Consider the following 18730-nt stretch of genomic DNA (forward strand, 5'->3'; position numbering starts at 1 on the left):
AGACCAAGATGCTTCCCTCACGACGAGTATTCCTCTGTCCCTATCACCAATATGCACAGAGGATAATTGCTATGAGCATCTTCTTAGATCATTACACTGCAGCATGTTTCCTTACTAGAAGTTAGCAGAAGAGCGTGGGATTCAGTTCCGTTAGAATAATATTCATGAGCTAGGGATTCAGCTCCATTAGATCATGATACATGAGCCAAGTATACGGATGTTACAGAAGTTCTTTTCATAGGTGATTTTTGGCGTTCAGTATCCCAAGTGGCTCTCTCCATACACTAGTTCTAATTTCACCAGAAGGGTATGTCACAGGCATCCATAGCCGGTGACATGTTGCCTACAGGTTACAGTGCCATCAAATATCACCAGGCAGCCTCAGAAGACAGCGCAAGTCCACAAATGTAGAGTTGACCTTTTGGTTAAAAAGTCAACGTGTTGACTTGTTTGGCCAACATTGACTTTTTCACCAACTTGGTCAACGATCGGATCAAAGTTCGGCATTGACTAGTTGGCTAGGGTCAGTCAATACTCCCTAAAATGCCTATATAAGTGCCATCATTCTTCATCCAACAGGTTCCGGTCTTCAGCTAGCAATAGGCCTAAGAGTTTGGATCAGGGTAGGAGAGTCTGCGGCAGTCCAATAGCCCCTTCTAGCCCTCCTTCGGTTAGTCTCCAGCCTGGTCAGTCTGATACAGCAGCAGCCCTTCAGCAGCCCTCGATGCCAGATCTATAGTGAGGGTATCCTCCCTCTAGATAGTAGTGTTTTTCTCTTTTGCAGTGAGGGTTCTTCCCTCCATATAGTACTTATTATTTCAGTTGTATTCAGCCCTTTGGGGGCAGGCAGATATTCAGTTATTCATTCCTCTTCGGAGGCCCCGTCTATATTCCTCCCTTAGGGGTTTCTTACTTACTCCATAGTTCCACGTGTTTGAGTACATATTTCATCTTAGTTTAGTTATGAGTAGAGAGAAATTGAGTTAGGCTTTCTCCTTCTATAGCTATAGTGTCTTCAAGAAGCCCTGAGCCTAAGCTATAGACCAACAGGGTAGCTAGTTTAGGGAGATTAGTAATCAAACGGAGGCACTGTTGGAGATATCATAGCCAAAGAGGGTGTGAGATGTGTTGTGTGGGGTGTTGTACTAGAGATCTAATAGTGGTTTGATGTGTGAGTGCCATGTGTCACCATGGGACTTATCCCATATGCACTTGGTGCTAGTATGTGTGTGTGTAGCCTATAAAGGCTTGTACTTCACTTATCTCATTGCCTTTCATGGTGTTTACATTTGAGGATCTCTTCTTCTCTCCCTAGCCTCTCTCTCTCTCACTCTCACCATGTTTCTAACATGGTATCAGAGCAAGTCAGTCCTGAAACCGGCCTTCGATAAACAAAAGGGCAGTGATCTTGTTCTACAGTCATAAACTTCATAAATGGCCACAATGCAAGCTTCAGTCACTTCAATAACTTAGCACAACTTAGAAACAAGCTTCAACAACAACAAAGGTGAGGCTAGAAAACCCCTGCTCAATGAAAATAGTACATAATGCACCCATTGGCCCCAAATGCCTTGGCGCCCCTTACGGTATTTATTTAATGCTTCTGAATGGAAATGCTTTACAACAAGGGTTCAACCCTACACTGTTCCTCTCTGCAAATCCTCTACTTGTCTTCAAGGCATCTAATCCCAGTGCACCACTAGAATTCCCACTGGCAAGGCATACTCAGGTATTCACTTTTGATCTGACACAACTTAGAGGCATTCAGGCATCCAAACCACTGGCAAACTGAGCTCAAGGCAGCCTCAAGGCTATCACATGCATCCACACTGTCCTTAGGCCTTCGACAGGATCCCTGTGCCTTTGGGTGCTTGCTAGAACCTATAGGAGTCCTGAAAGGACTGCACACAACACGCATGCACTGCAAAAAGCTGCAAAGCAAGAAAGAACAAGGAAAAACAGAACCTGGAACCAACTCCCGCTGTCTGTGGTAGAGGGGCGAGCTCCTTCCTCGCACCTATCCTCTGTCCAGGCTCCCCGCAGGGTGCAGGTGTCTTCCAGCAATCAGGAGAAGACTGTCCAGGCTCCCCGCAGGGTGTAGGTGTCTTCCAGCAATCAGGAGAAGAGAGAAATGAAGGTAGAGAGCAGAGGGTGAACAAGAAAGAGCTGTAGAGGAAAGATGGTTCACAGAGCTGCCTCGAAATGATCGCCTCGAGATCTGTGCCTGAGTCTTCCTAAGAGAGGGTGCCAAAAGCAGCAGGGAAAGTTTCTCCTGCAGCCTGCATTAGTCCAAAACAGCTCCAAAACAGCTCCAGAAGCCACAACGCAGCTAGAAACATGTGCACAAAGGTCCAGCACAGCAAAAGACAACCGCGGGCACCTGCTGGAGGCAGTTGAACACGTATGTATGGACGTCCGTACAGCCCGTATGAAAATTTTCAGAAAGTTAAGAAATGACTCTGCCACTTCCTAGAAGTGCATACTAGGCTTGGAACATTCAAAACAGACTTAAAACGGCTTAAAGCAGCTGAAAACAGGCTTGAAACAGCTCAAACAGCTCAAAAACTGCACAAGAACAACTGAAAACGTCCAGCACTTCTGGGAGAGTGAGGGGAGAGAGATGGAAGGTGGGGGAAGGGCATGCATACACATTCATGACAAATGGCACCTCCTCCTTGCCACTTGCCGCTTCATTAAAGTTCTAACCCCCATACCTGTCCTTGGGCCCAACTTTTAGACCCCTCTTTTAAAGCCTTTGCCTTGCCCCTAGGACCTAGTGCTGCACCTAGACTTTGCCCTTAGGAGCTTCTAGGAAATGTGCACTTCCTCTGACAGAAGACTTGATAGGCAACCTTGGGAAGACTAAGGTCATGATCTTCAACACCTCACGTGCTGCACCGGCATAGTATGACTTACCGAGGCAAGCATATTTGAGATTGTGCAATCCTAAATACACTTGGGGTAGTTTTCTCAGGGCCAGTCTTTAGGATGACTCATGCAGCCACAACACTACTCACACGCAGATAGGGAGCTTTGGCACAACTGAGAGACAGTGCTTTCAGGCATTCTCAAGACCTGCTGACGAAGGTTTGGCTTTTCAACACACTAGTTAGATCAACTACCATGTATGCAGCAGCACCCTTCTCGAGGAGTGACCTTTTAGCGGCAAAGTGGAGGAGATTTGAGCGGCTATAGGTGATTATGGGTTCTATGATGGTTTAGAGTAAGCCCTCAGTCCCCCATTAGATAGTGCAACCAGAGTTTTCCATGACACCTCTCTTCAGGTTGATGCCCTTTTCCTGACATTGACTTTCCTCCACAGAGTATGGGCCTTACCTCGCTAGAGATTACCAAGACTAGCACTAGAGTCGTCCATACAGTTAGTAGAGAGTGGGGCTGATACATCATGGTATGCACGCGTATCCACATGGTTGGCTAGTCACGGTATCCAGATGGACCGGCTCCCCCCCTTTCCAGTATAGGATTGATGCACACCCCGAGTCGATCCCTCAAGATGAGATTAACCTTGTCATACGGTTAGACCTCCTTCTAGTTACATGCATCACGGGCTTGGGACCTCCTTTGGTTAGACCTCCTTCTAGTTACATGCATCACGGGCTTGGGAAGGGGACTAGGACCTCTCCATCAAGATGAGATTAACCTTATCATATGGTTAGACCTCCTTCTAGTTACATGCATCACGGGCTTGGGAAGGGGACCAAGAGCTCCCTATCAAGGTGCAATTTTATCATAACCAATTCTTGAGATTATCAGATGATGGACTCATCATTAGACCCCAGTACCTTGAGGACAGAGGAGTCTCATGTGCACTGAGGATTGCCATCAGGCACATGCGGGTCATCACATCAGCTTGGGATAGAGGCAGGTAGAGATGCGGGAATACCTAGAGAGCAGCGGATCTGTAGGCCATGCGCACTGAGGAAGATTGAGACAGGGGATGACTCCTTATGTGTCTGCTGAGCCTACTACGAGATCCGAGGGTGATACCACTGCCTCTTGCTCTGTTTCAGAAGGGACATGGCTTTGGTCGACTCTCACGACTGATCCATTTTCAGGCCAAGTCTGCATTGGGCTTTATTTGATTGAGTGAGACGGCACAGAAGCACACTACTACGACAGATCAGACAACAGCAGGAACGTAAGGCATTACAACCTACTACGACAGATCATACAACAGCAGGAACGTAAGGCATTACAAGCTGTAGAGGTAGACTGAGCACAACGATGTGTCATAAAAGTCTATGCCTGTGAGTTAGCTCTAGCACAATAGGGTGTGGAGGAGGAGGAGCTAGCTGACCTGCGACTCGTGAGCACTGCGGATCAACGGGGAGAGATGACGTGATACTACCGACCGAGGGACACAGAGTCCACAAATGACACGGAGAGTGACCAGGGCACGCACCATTGAGGTTTGACCTATTGCCACCCTCCTCAGAGACAATCGCCGAGACGAGGAGTTATCCTTGACATAGCCCACTGATACAGAGCTTGAGGAGACCACGCCCTTCGCCACAGCGTGAGATAGCTCGACAGACAGAGATTCGGGAGATCTTTGCTGCACACCAGAGAGCTACTTTTTTGGATCTATAGCTATAGCTTAGATTAGCATAGCACTCAACAAGGGCCCTAGCACGCCCTTCGCTTTAGCCCTTTGAGGCTTGTATGAGTATCCATGTATATTTGGTGTACTTTGTCCCATAGTCCCACGAGGCCTCCTGTAGACGTTAATATATCTTTCTTTCTTTCTTTCTCTCACTCTCTCTTCACATTTCTTATTTTTATATATCCCGTCGGTTGTCCAAGCAGCTCAAAGCTTGGAAGTACTGGTCTGAGTCCTCACATTTGTTTTGCCTATACGGTGCCGTTCATCAGCTGCATGTACAGCAATTGCAAGTTGTTTTTTTAGAGAATATCTGCAAATTCACTGCTGCCAGTCCGTGATAAAACACTGCTGTAATAAACTAGCTGTTGTTTATTCTTCTACCTCCTCTTCTTTGCTGCCCACCTTTTCCCCCCGGCTCGATGACCTCTTTCAAGACATCATCTACCTGCTTGAGGACCTCATCATCATCTTTCAAGACAATATCTGCCTTCTTGATGACCTTGTTCAGCCCATTTATGCTTGTCATACATAGCCCGTTGCAGCTCTCATATTCAACCCACTGTTTATGCTGTCATTCTGAAGAAGGAGATCGCCACCTCGAAGGTGAAGAAGCACTACAGCCTGCACGTTCCTGCCCACCTAAAGATGTTGTCGATCTCAATCTTCTCATGGGTTTTCCCCTGTGAGCCAATGGTCTAACAGTCTTATTAATTACAGATGGATTTTTGTTGAATTTTCTTCTTTGTTTCTTCCTTTTTTCTATTGACGTTTTTGTTGTTTGGTTGGGGTTTCAAAGGTTCACTCAAGAAATTCCGGAATCTTTCGAAACCTAGATGGCAGCTTATGTTTGGGTACTGATGAGAATAATAGCGTAGCTTTGCTTATTAAGTTATTTTTATTTTTTATTTTCTCAATTACTTATGTTTTGTCTAAAGTAGCTTACATACTCCCTTCTTTCTTTGTTCTTTTGCTTGTTCTATAAAGTTTAATTTGTAATATTGGATACATTAATGTTGAGGAACTAGCAAACTTGGCTTGTCAGGAGAAGTGCTTCATCATTGCAGGACACTCCAAAATAATGAGAGGGGGCTCTGATTCTATCTAGGGACTCAAAGAGCAACAGCTAGTTGTTGGGTCAGGGTAGAGCATCATTCTATTGAGGCATGTTGTGTAGAATACTTCTGTAACTGGTCTTGTTCTCTTGGACTTTGCAGGAGGATACAGTGATATTAGCAATCATGGGGTGGCCCCAAGTCTAGGTGTTGAGGGATGACAATGGGTGAGTTGCGTATGGACTCAGGGAATCTTGGACATGACCTTTTATACTGTTTCAGGCAGAGCTTTCTGTGCTTGACAGCTAGAAAATAGATTTGATCCTAGACCCCAACAATGGTTACATTGGACATGATGGGGAGCTTGAAGGCCTAATTCAAGGATGAGGAGCTTTTAGAGACCCTGAGGGAGAGATGAACTATTCCCTGCCAGCTTTCAGGACTTCTAGGACTTTGTCCTACCCTACGTTGCCTTGCTTTTTGTGAGTTCTTTGGTATGTCCCATAGACTTAGTATAGATACTTTTGAATATGGTAGTTCTTGCACCTCGAGGTCTATTCTAAGTTGGTAAACTGATCCACCATAACTCTGCCATGACAGGGTCGAGCCTCGTTAAAATATAACATGAGCATTCTGATAGACTCGAACCTATTCGTCTTTACTATATGTCGAATGTCGATCTTGTCTGTAGAATTGATGAAATAACTCTAATACTATGTTGCAGACAGCTCCTATGCTTGATAGCTCTGTTCATTCTAACATCCTCTTTTGGGAAGTCCATACTTTACAATGTAATAGGTAACATTTTTATTTCAATAGCTCTGAGGTTTCCTAACTTATATTTTGCAGGAACCTCCTGTATTTGGGAAGCGAACACTATTTCTTCCAAGGAAAGGCAGGTCAGTTGAGACTTCCCTACAGCCTATAGTAATAAATGTCATCTTAAGGTGTTCACCTTTGTGTGTTTGGAGATGGTAATTGGCAGTTGTGTTAAGACATGCATACTTGCTGAGAGTTGTGCTAAGGTTCGGTCAACATTTTCCTTAGTGTTACCGCATGAAACATAGCCAAAAGCCATGCATGAAACACATCCCTTGACTACGGTGCTTTTTTCATTCAGCCTTAAATAAGAGTTTTCATTGCCTTATTTCATGGTAAACATGCTGCCTTTTATTTGCTGTGATGGTAAGTAGTTAAACTGTGATGGTGTATGTGCAGACCAGGTCTCCTGAATCTATGAAAGTGGTTTCATACACGATTTTTGTATTGCAAAAATTACCTTTTTGATTTATATTTTTTAGAAGGATATGACATCAACTCTCCTAGAAATATAGCAGAATATGAAAATTAAATCACCTTTAGAGCTTCAAACTTGCGATTTGCAGATTCAAACTTGCACCAATGACAAATATCAAGACTCAAATTTTGAAAAACCCATAAATTTGAAAATTCCCATCCCATGTGAAGTGTAACAAGACAAGATGCCATAGATAATAGTTGTTGTGCATTGGACACACTACCACACTTTGTATACATGTCTACTACAGTTCATAAAAAATATGTTGATCCCAATTTACTTTCAGACATTTTGTGCATGAACCCGCTTGGCCTCTCCAAGGGCTTTCAATCTCGTGCATTCTTTCAAAAGTCCACCATAAGTATTTTCAGAAGGCCACGTGTGTTGCTCAACTATAAGGTCCACAATCTCCAGGGCTTCCTTTATATTACCTCTGTAGCATTGCTGCATCACCCTGCTTTCAAGTCTGTTCAATGGGAAAAACACATTCCGATTGAAACTTTATAAATATAATATAAGCTATGGATTACAAAGAAAATGAAAACAGAACCTTTTGGAGCTTTCACCTGCTCCACAGTTAGAGCTGACAATTGGAGCATACTTTACCGTATGCATATGTCATACGGGTACGGAAGTATGATTAGAGTATGGTTCAGCCCCTAGGGCTGAATTATACGTGACCCTAATTTTATCCAAAAAAAACTAGGAAAATATACATTGTACACATTTACTTGAGAGAGAGCTACAAAACTTTCAACTTCAAACTTTTATTAATTCTAAAGCCATGATTTATGAAAGAGTCCAGGGACTGGATTCTGATACATAGTGATAGCCAACCAAACATCATGATCAAAGGAAGCAGGTAGTAGATACTATAAAATTGAAAGTAGCGTGTAAGTACTCCACCAAAACATCAAAGGCAAGCTGCAAAACATCATATATCAAACTGAAAAGACTGCCCTTGCCAGTCTGCAGGCTGCCACAGCCAGAAAACAAAGCTGAAATGCATTACAACTGATGAGGTTCAAGGCTCAAGCTGATTGTCATCTTGTGCCTCATCCTCATCAACATCAGCATCAGTGCCATCCTCCTCCTCGTCATCCTTATCCTCATCACTATCATTGTCATCTGCCTCGCCATGGGACTCCAAAATATTGGAGCTGCTTGAAGCTGCAACAACATCCATCCTTCTTGTAACGAGAGGGGCTGGAACTCCTCTTCTCCCTCTGTAGTCTCTTGCAAAGCAAGCAGCCTCTCATCATCCTTCTCCTTGTTGATCATTTCCAAGGTCACTTCTATCTTCTCAAATCCCCTTTCCTTGATTTTGGAGATGACTGGCAAATTACTATGGTTGTATACTAATTTTTCTATATTCTATGGAAGCAGCCTATTCCTTCTTTTGGTATGTATAAGAGAACTTGCTCCAGTTCCTCTCATAAGGAGAAGCACATGTCGCGTGCGAGAGCACTCGAATAGCTAATTGCTGCAAATTTGGAGTGAGCCCCAAACAGCTCACCCCTTGGTGCATCCTCTTATCATCCTTTGCAATTGCCCGAGCAAATGTTCCTGACATGGACTTGTAAATATCTAACTCATCAATTAAGATGACCTGCCTCTCAACATCATACTTCGTGTATGGCTCTTTGACATCCATTCACCCATCATGCACCTCCTTATCACCATCTGGATTTTTCTCTCTCTAAATAAGATGGAGAACAAAAGCTGCTGCATGCAAAGAAGAGTGCATCTTATCTCACCTATTAACACACAAGGCTTTGATATCAATGGACTTTGAGGAGTCTATTCCATCCATAGTCTGTATCTTCTCCACCATTCAATCAGTGAGCTCATATATAAGTCCCATTCAGAATAGGTGCACAGATCTCCACTATGACTCTTGCCTCTTGCTAGAATGAGGCACCAAATACAATGGAAGACACCTGCTGTGTTTTCACAGTGCGTGATACTTTCTTCCTGCATTACTCATCACTCACAACCATACAATGCAATCGCTTTCAAATCTCGCAACCACGAAAAAGCCTTCCCTCAAATATACCTCTCAACAAGAGTAGCCTGCAGGGTAATCTGTAATGGTAAAATGTGCCCCCCACCTACTCAGCCAAGAGCGAACATATTCTGGGGTTCGCTCCTACCTCCTGAAAATATCTCGGAAGAGGAGGAGGGCATGCATAGGCTGCATGCTAGGCGAGGTGGCTGTGGGGAAAGGCTTGGTACTATAAGGACTTAAATTAGCTGTTTACTAAAACTTCAGTTCTAGTGGATGTACTTTTGCATGCATGCACCACGTGGCACTTTCATGTGTGCTTGCATACTAGCACTCAATGCACACATGCATGTAGGTGCTTGTGAACTTTTAGAAAACACATGGCAGTCGCACAACAATGCTTACATGAAGCTTGCTTGTCACACAAAAAAACGCCTAAAGTAGAGGCTTCCAGAAGTTACACTGCCAAAGTAGCTTTCCAAGGCATGAAGCCCAGAAAAGTACGGGCATGTTCCACATGCAACCTCTCTTAACCCACAAAAGTAGGACTTCCTGCAAGCAACCAACTTTTATTGGTTTCACCTTCAAACAGGCCATGTCTATCCCTTGAAACCCTGCACATAGTCCACAAAGCCACAAGAGTGCGTACAAATCTGCTGCAAACAGGCAAATTCAGCAACAGTTAAGCTCAAGCAGATTTTGTTTTTTTGCAAATCACCTCCAGCCTGACTGTTCCAGAGCTGTTTCCTTGCCTATCTAATAATGCCAGCTGTGGAATTCACCACCAATTCTGTATAGAAGGCTTCCGAGAAGTAAAATTTACACAGCTACAGAGGCTGCATTTCCTTTCAGGGTAAACCCTTTCTATGCTCAAATATCTAGTTACTATCTGCTGTCACAAGGACTTCAGACATGCATACATGGAATCTTCAGCAAACCCAAGCTGACCCTTGAAAAAAGATGTTCCAATTAATATTCACACACATACTTGAGAACGGATAAGAAAGGCACTCGTAGTTTGCATTCTTTTCTTATTCACGTTTTTCAAGCTCTTCCTGCCTTAGGCGTTCAATTTCCTCTTTTGCTTCTTCTACACTATAGCTTGCATCCAACGAATCTTGAAATCTTTGGTCAAGTTCTACATCTTGAAATAGTGCAGTAGCGATGGGGCTTGACTACCAGGGCAAGCAGGGCTTGAGTTCTCTCCAGAGGATAGTGTTTGGAAGATTGTTGCCAGCAAAGGGCGTGGTTGGGTAGCATGAATTTAAGAGATATTAAGAGGAAATAGACATGTTTTCATTCTTTAAATGATGCCATACAAGGTTTAAGAGTCATTATGCAAACTGGAAGATCCTTCAAAGAAGCTATAGGAGTCTAAATAGACATGTTAAGATGACATCTGTGCTTATGTATGTCAAATATCTCTGGAGATGTTAAGAGTCCATTTAGGTTCACTTAAGAGATGGCTTGTGAGACTCATAAATTTCAGAGGTTTCACCCTACTATGAGAGGCATATTCTTATAACAAATGTTAAGCCTTTGACTGTTTCTTTTCAGCAACAAGAGTATTTTTTGAGCTATTTATATTCAATAGAGAATATGATTGATAGATTTTCGAAGTGAGCATTTGCGACCGGAAACGCTCGCGGAACCTGCAAATCCTTGAAAAACACAGCAACACTCTTTGAAAATACGCACAAACTCTCAAAACTCACAAACCGAAGAGACAGAACAAGTGTGCTGGGTACAATCTCCCCCATAGGAGTGGTGCTCTCTTTTCGCCTCCTATGTATTTATGTATATTCCTCCAAAAAGCTTCCGAGCAAAAATCATACAAAAGCCTCTGTGCTTTCCTCCATGCATCCTTTTAGAAAAAGCCCATCCACCTTCTAGAATAGCTGGCTTTTTCTAACTTTAGTTTATTCACTTAGCCGAGCCACTAATATTCCAAAATTCAATTATGTACATAAGCTTTTGTAATATCAGAAATTAGGCATAAGCCTTATTTATCCCCACATCACTGGAGTTGCACCTACGCGCCCAAAATATGGCGGATCATGCTTGCCAGATGCCATCGCCCGATCAATTACTCTTTTCCTGGATTCACACGATTAATAGTAATGAAATATTTCAAGCATAAGATAACCTTGGAATTAATCACCACAATCAATCAACCTTTCAGTATTATAGCAACGCGAAATCAATAAATCACAGATGAATGGTGCACACATGTGACACATACCATCTCATGGTGCACCTGATGCTACACATGAATAAAATCGTATGGATGGTGCACACATGCTACACATACCGTCAACGCGTAAGTGGTGCACACAATGCTACACACTCATACAGTCGCAGCCGTATATCCAACCATGTAGGAGCACACATGCATCACTACAGAACAGCGAGCACACATGCATCAGCTGCGCGACAAAAATGCTAGATCTCACTAAACTAAATACTGAAGGATTAAATTAATGGGATAATTCCAATTCTCGTAACATCCCTCTTGCTTAAAATCGTAATTGCCCTGAATTGCGCGACAAAAAAGTAGTCAATAAATCATGGTACTGGCGAAAATATTGCTCGGGCATCCACTTAGCATCCTCAACAGGGTGGTTCTTAAATGTAAGAAGATAAATAGGATACGAGTTTCCACGTCTCGTTTGAGTGATTTGTTGATCAATGATCTGGTCTGGCTCTAAGAGCTGGGTCTCTCCTTGAAGCAATGGTCCATCGTCTAAAATAGGTCGAATTGGTGGGTCTCCATGGAAAGGTTTTAGGAGGTGCACATGAAAAGAATTATGAATTTTTCAATCGGGTGGTAATTCGAGCCGATAGGCATTGTCATTAATGCGTTCCAAAACTTTAAAGGGACCATAGGATTTAGGGATAAACTTAACTACAGGGTGTGTCTCAATACTCTTAAGTTTGCGCTTCTCAATACGTAACATAACTAGGTCACCTTCAGCAAATACAACTTTCTTTCTATCCTTGTTTGCACGTGCAGTATATACAGCTTGAGCATGCTCGATATTCTTTTTGACAGTAGTTAAAATGGTAGAGAAATCTTCAGTAAATCGATCAGCAGCCTCTACTTGGTGCTTAAGGCGGGTCAATGGAGTAGGAATGGTCTTTCCATAGACAATTTGGAATGGAGATTTGCCTGTAGCAGAGTGCTTAGTATTGTTGTAGGCAAATTGTAATATGTGTATAAATTTGTCCCAGTTGCCTGGCTGACCAGACACGTAAGCACGTAACATGTCACAAATAGTATTTTGTGTGACCTCGGTTTGGCCATTAGACTCGGGATGAAAAGCAGTGGAAAAATCTAACTTCGTACCAAGATTGTCAAAGAGTGCGGTCCAAAAGTTACTACAAAATTTACTATCTTGGTCTGACACGATTACTTTTGGAAGGCCATGGTGTATAAAGATGTTCTTGATTAACAAATGAGCAGCCTGAACTGTGGTAAAGGTCTTCTTACAAGGAATAAAGTAAGCCTGCTTGCTAAATCTATCAATGATAGTCCAAATCATATCAAAACCTGAGCTAGTTGTAGTAAATCCAGTAATAAAGTCCATAGAAATTTGCTCCCATGGGCCATCAGGAATTGGTAAAGGCATAAGTAAACCTTGATATTTGCCCTTGTAGCTCTTGACTTTTTGACAAATAAGACATTGTGCATTGCAACATCAATTTTAAGCTTAGGCTAGAAAAAATCTTGAATTACAGTTTGATACGTAGCAGCAACGCCTCTATGTCCCATGTAGGGTGGCTGATGTACCTCATCTAGTACCAACCGTCGAAATGATGCAGTGACACATTAGCGCTTTTCATAGAATAGATAGTCATTATGAATGGAATACGAGGCCATAGGGGTGCTATTAGCTTGCTTAATCTTATGCCAAATTTTTGAAAAGTCTTGATCAGTAGGATAGTCCGCCTTCATAGGCTCGAAAGGGTCTCCCTCGATGACTGAGATATTATTTATGCTAGGTCGACGGCTTAGTGCATCGGTAACTACATTGTCTTTGCCTGGTTGATATTGGATCATCGGTTTAAAGCTGTTAATAAAGGCAGCCCATTTAATGTGCCGATCCGAGATCACCGGCTGAGTAAGGAGATGTCTAAGACTCTGGTGATCAGTCTTAATGAGTAACTCGGAACCCATAAGATAGTGTTTCCAGAGTTTAAGGACATGCACTACAGCGGTTAATTCTTTATCATATGTGGAATAGTTTAGCTCTGTTGGTTTTAATTTACGTGACTCGAATGCGATTGAATGGTTATCTTGCATGAGCACAGCCGCAAAACCCTGTCCACTAGCATCAGTAACCATGACAAAGAAGGGTCTCGTAAAGTCCGGCATGGTCAAAACTGGTGTGTGTGTCATTGCACCCTTAAGTCGTTGAAAAGCTAAAGTGTGCTACTTACCCCAAGAGAAAGCACGAGTCTTACGCAATAGTTCGGTCAATGGATGTGCCTTGTGTGCAAAATTTCTAACAAATCTGCGATAGAAACTACACAGACCTAGGAAAGATCATAACTCATGGATATCTTTAGGCTGTGGCTAGTTTACTATCACTTCTACCTTCTTGGGATCTACTCGAATGCCTTCAGTTGAAACGATGTGTCCAAGATATTCAATTTCAGGCTGGAAAAAAGAACTTTTCTCCGGGTTGGCATACAGTTGGTTCTCACGTAAGAGAGAGAAAACAAGATCCAAGTGTTTCTCATGTTCCTCTTGACTCTTGCTATAAATCATGATATCATTAAAGAAAACTACCACAAAGTCTTGATAGGGTAGGAAGATAGGATTCATCATCCGACTAAATGTGGCAGGTATATTGGTCAATCCAAAAGGCATAACAAGAAATTCATAGTGACCAGTTTGGGTTGTAAAAGCAGTCTTGAAAATATCGGGCTCGATCACTCTCACTTGATGATATCCTGACTTATGATCGATCTTGCTAAAGTTTATGGATCCTTTCAACTTGTCGAGTAGATCATCAACTCTCGGAATGGGGTATCGATTTTTCACAGTGATTTTATTTAAGGCACGATAATCGATGCACATTCGAAAAGTTTTCTTCTTGACAAGAAAAATGGGTGTCCCCCAAATGGTGAGCTACTAGGTCGAATTAGGCCTCTAGCCAAAAGATCTTCTATTTGGGATTGAATCTCTTGCTGCTCAGTAGGTATATGGTGATTTACACGGTGGTGCGCTACCTGGAATAAGGTCAATCTTATGATCCTCAGGTCTAGATTGAGGTAGGCCAGGGGGTAAGTCTCCCATAAAGCAGTCGTCATAAGTAGCTAGAAAAGGATCCAAAGGCTCTTGCTTAGTTTTCTTAGTCTCAGGACTCTAGCCTCAATCTTATTGACCATAACCAGATATGTCTTCTCACGTTTGCGCAGAGCTCTTTTAGCTTGGGTATGTGACAATATAGGCTAAGAGGGAAGATTCTTGTCGCATTCTAGAGTCATAGTCTCAGTGCCTTGAGTCAGAGTAATGGTGCGTTCAAGATAATTAGGTTTGGCATTCTGATCGACGCGCGAGGGCATCCCTAGAATGAGATCTTGCTCACGCAAAGGAGCGACTAAGAAATCACGGCTCTCAACTAATGGCCCTAAAGTCACCTCAAGATCCTTAACCATTTGCAAACAATTATAATTCAATCCTTGAAAAGCTGATTTGACTTTATATTTTGTTTTGATGGTTGCGAGCCCTAACTTTTTAACTAAACGTTGCGAAATGAAATCATGGGTGCTTCCATCATCAAATAAGACACTATGTTCTTTTTCGTGTAATAGTGCAGTCATATGTAACAAAGAAGTACTAAAATAAGATGCACTTTTACCTGAATAACACTTACTTGAAGGGGTGTAGTCGGCATCTTCAGTGTCGTTGTCCTCATCCTCGTCCTCTTGCTTGAAAGATTTATCATGGGATCCATCATCAATGTAGTTGATCCGTGCGGAGTTGTTGCGCTGACTATTACCATTGGTACGTCCATTGGTTCTCCCTCCATTGCCTCCGTTGTTGTTGGTAGCATTCTTTGCTTGAGTACATGTCTTGTGTGTAGTAAATGGATTCTTTGGACATTCATAAGAGTAGTGTCCCTTCTCTTTGCATTCATAACATGTAACAAGTTCTTTGGTTCTTCGATTAATACATGACTTAGCAGGTTTCCAATTAGACTTACCATTATATCTACCAACTTTACCACTTACACCCTCCTGCTTGAAGTATGAAGTATGCTTCTTTGCTTGAGGGGTGCGAGTAGCAAAGCTTCTTCCTTGCTTTCTTTCTGACTCTAATGCCAAATCCGTAGCATCAGAAGCTGTAGATGATCGAAGCATACGTACATCAGCACGAATAGTAGAGCGTAAATCCTCAACAAAGGTACGACATTGCTCCTTTCGGGACACTTTCTCAATAGTTTGCAATTGAAGTAGAGAGGAAAGATATTTCTCGGTGTATGCGTCCACACTCTCATCATCCAACTACCTCAATCTTCGCCATTGCTTGCGAGTATCCTCTTCAAACTGTGTAGGTAGGAAGCGCTTCTTGATTTTATCGTTGAATGCTTCGCATGTATTTGGAACATGAGTGCTTTCGGCAACCACACTCCATCATAATTGTGCACTGCTTGTCGTGTGACTTGCAATAAGTTTTACCTTCTCGATCTCTTCGTACCGTTCTCCCAAAAAGTATTGATTGAAAGAACTAATCCACGCAAGTAAAGCTTGTCCATCTCTTTTACCATCATATTTTGGAAAAGAAAAAGTTTTGCGATTAATCTTACCAGACTTCTTCTTATCACGAAGCTTGAGTGCTTTCAAGATGGCCTTTCCCACGTTGTCTTCATCGCTGGACTCATGTGAAGGAGTAGTGTCATGATGTCGTCGTAGTGAAGTCTTCACATGTCGCTGCTTCTTCCTTTGATGTCTGGTCTTGCTTCTTCCACGCTCACTATCACTAGTGTCTGATGATTTGCTGCTTTCACTTTTTTCATCATCTCTGTCCTTCATACGCTTCTTTGTGACTTCATTCATCTCTTTTAACACTCGATTTACGCGTTCTTCGTTGGCTTTATGCGTGCCGCACATGTTACGCATGTACTTAAGTTCTTGCTCAAGGTCCCGTGCATGATGTTTCCATGCATCCAGTGAATCTGATGCATGTATAGGTTCCTCGTCCTCAATCGATATAGGTGGCTTTCAAGTTGTCGTCACTTGGCGTAGAGCATCTTCAATTTCTTGACGTTGTTGCTTCTCATGCTAATAGCGTTCTCCCCATTCTTCCTCAGTAAGTGTCATCGGTGTTGAACTTCTTGTTGACCGATGGTGATCGTTTTCCACATCCTCATCATGATGTAGATCTTTAAGATAACCTATCTCTGATGGAATACGCCTTCCAGACATAGTTAAATATGTGCACGGTGCAAAGAAGAAATCACTATGAAAGGAAATACACACAAACACAAGACTTATCTCAATTCGGTTTCCAAGCTTTGAAAGCAGCTATTTGTCGAATAGTATCTCTGTGGGCTCTTGAACTCACATGATTCCAACAAGTGAATCCACGTTGCAAGGTACAAAGCAAAGCTCGTGTCCGATAGCACTTGTAGACTGCCTCCTGCTCTTGTGAACACTTGCTTTTGAGATTCTCCTCTTCCAAAATCCGTTGGGTTGCTCCCTTGTTTGCTCTTCTGCCTTGAAGTATATCTTTATGACTAGGAACTTCAAAGAATAGAGTAACAAAGTGACTTGATCTAGTGGATAGTCACCAATTGTTAAGTGGACTTGAGCTAAAACAGTACCGGATGGGGGACCTCCCGGGAAGTTTTAAGAGCAATCTCCCAAGGCTTCCTCGCGCGCAGCCAACGGTGCCTTCAGTGCCAAGTATGCCAAGGACTATGCCTTGGTCGCCGCCTTTGTCGTACGCTTGGAGGAGCTAAGGCGCGGGTGTGCGTCCACAGACTTCGACCTGTCTACGTACGGCTGACTTCTTTTGCTGTGATTTTTTTTTCTTCGTCGCACGTTTTCCTGCCTGCGAGCCATTTTGCGCTGTTCGCTTCTGCTGCTTTGAACTTCGTTGCGCTCTTGTACCCAGTGTCCGCAATCTGATGCGTACTGCGGTTTCTTGTTCGAGGACGCGGGGTGCGTGTGCTTCCCGTGCTATGGACAACGAAACCTACTGCGACGGGAAACGCTCGTTGAACCTGCAAATCCTTGAAAAACACAACAACACTCTTCGAAAATACGCACAAACTCTCAAAACTTACAAACGGAAGAGACAGAACAAGCGTGCTGGGTACAATCTCCCCCCATAGGAGTGGTGCTCTCCTTCCACCTCCTATGTATTTATGTATATTCCTCCAAAAAGCTTCTGAGCAAAAATCATACAAAAGCCTCTGTGCTTTCCTCCATGCACCCTTTTACAAAAAGCCCATCCACCTTCTAGAATAGCTGGTCTTTTCTAAAAATAAAGCTTTTTCTAACTTTAGTTTATTCACTTAGCCAAGCCACTAATATTCCAAAATTCAATTATGTACATAAGCTTTTGTAATATCAGAAATTAGGCATAAGCCTTATTCATCCCTGCATCACTGGAGTTGTGCCTACGCGTCCAAAATATGGCGGATCATGCTTGCCAGATGCCATCGCCCGATCAATTACTCTTCCCCTGGATTCACACGATCAATAGTAATGAAATATTTCAAGCATAAGATAACCTTGGAATCAATCACCACAATCAATCAACCTTTCAGTATTATAGCAACGCGAAATCAATAAATCACATATGAATGGTGCACACATGCGACACATACCATCTCATGGTGCACTTGATGCTACACATGATTAAAATCGTACGTATGGTGCACACATGCTACACATACCGTCATCGCGTAAGTGGTGCACACAATGCTACACACTCATACAGCCGCAGCTGTATATCCAGCCATGTAGGAGCACACATGCATCACTACGGAACAGCAAGCACACATGCATCATGCACCACTACGGAACAGCAAGCACACATGCATCAGCTGCGCGACAAAAATGCTGGATCTCACTAAACTAAATACTGAAGGATTAAATTAATGGGACAATTCCAATTCTCGTAACAGCATTGGTTCCAGCTGCAACCAGATCTTTCTATCTTTGCCAACAAAACGATTGTTTTGGCTATGGGCATATGTGCTCTATTTACAAGAATGAAATTCCATTCAACTGATTACCAAAAAGTTTTATGTTGTTACAGACCTGGAGATGACCAGTGGGCACAGTGTGATGATTGTGGAAGCTGGCGAAGGGTCCCTCTTGATGTTTTTTTGCCAACTAGATGGACCTGTGCTGATAATGTGTGGGATTCCAAAAGGTGATGTATTTTTTGTCTAACCTCATCCGTGATTTGGACTCTGATAGTTTATATGATTGGGGCTCGTGAAGTATGGATGCTCTAAATAAGAAAGGATCAGAGCGATGATAGATGTGCAAGGTTCTATCGTAGAGGTTACCCCTGAAAACAGTTCCTTCAACCTGCAGGACATGGATTCTGTCACATTCCATGGAATACTCCCTTTGACATGGTTTGTTTTGTGCTGGCCATCTATCAACTGGATATTAAAGTACACAGTGTAGAATAAATGAAAAGCGTCTAGATAGGTCTTTCATGAGATTGAAATACTGTATACATGCTGCAACATGGTTAATAGTAAACAGACTGAAGCTGCATG

At 42.8% G+C, this 18730-nt stretch overlaps 1 protein-coding gene across 5 annotated transcripts in view; it reads left to right on the plus strand.

Moving 5' to 3' along the window:
• Positions 1-18730, plus strand: part of LOC147897351 (B3 domain-containing transcription repressor VAL2-like) — a 95082-nt gene that overhangs the window by 44326 nt on the left and 32026 nt on the right. For 3 of the 5 annotated variants that reach the window (XM_087379998.1, XM_087380000.1, XM_087379999.1), the window contains exons 9-10: positions 6526-6575; positions 18256-18372. In XM_087379998.1, coding sequence (XP_087236124.1) covers positions 6526-6575; positions 18256-18372 — 167 coding nt within the window. The remainder of the gene's footprint in view (positions 1-6525; positions 6576-18255; positions 18373-18730) is intronic. The other 2 variants (XM_087380001.1, XM_087380002.1) reach the window with 1 other exon arrangement.

Source organism: Dipteris shenzhenensis, chromosome 10 (genome assembly GCF_047967505.1).
Source record: "Dipteris shenzhenensis isolate YYH24624 ecotype China chromosome 10, Dip_SZ_1.0, whole genome shotgun sequence".
NCBI lineage: Eukaryota > Viridiplantae > Streptophyta > Polypodiopsida > Gleicheniales > Dipteridaceae > Dipteris > Dipteris shenzhenensis.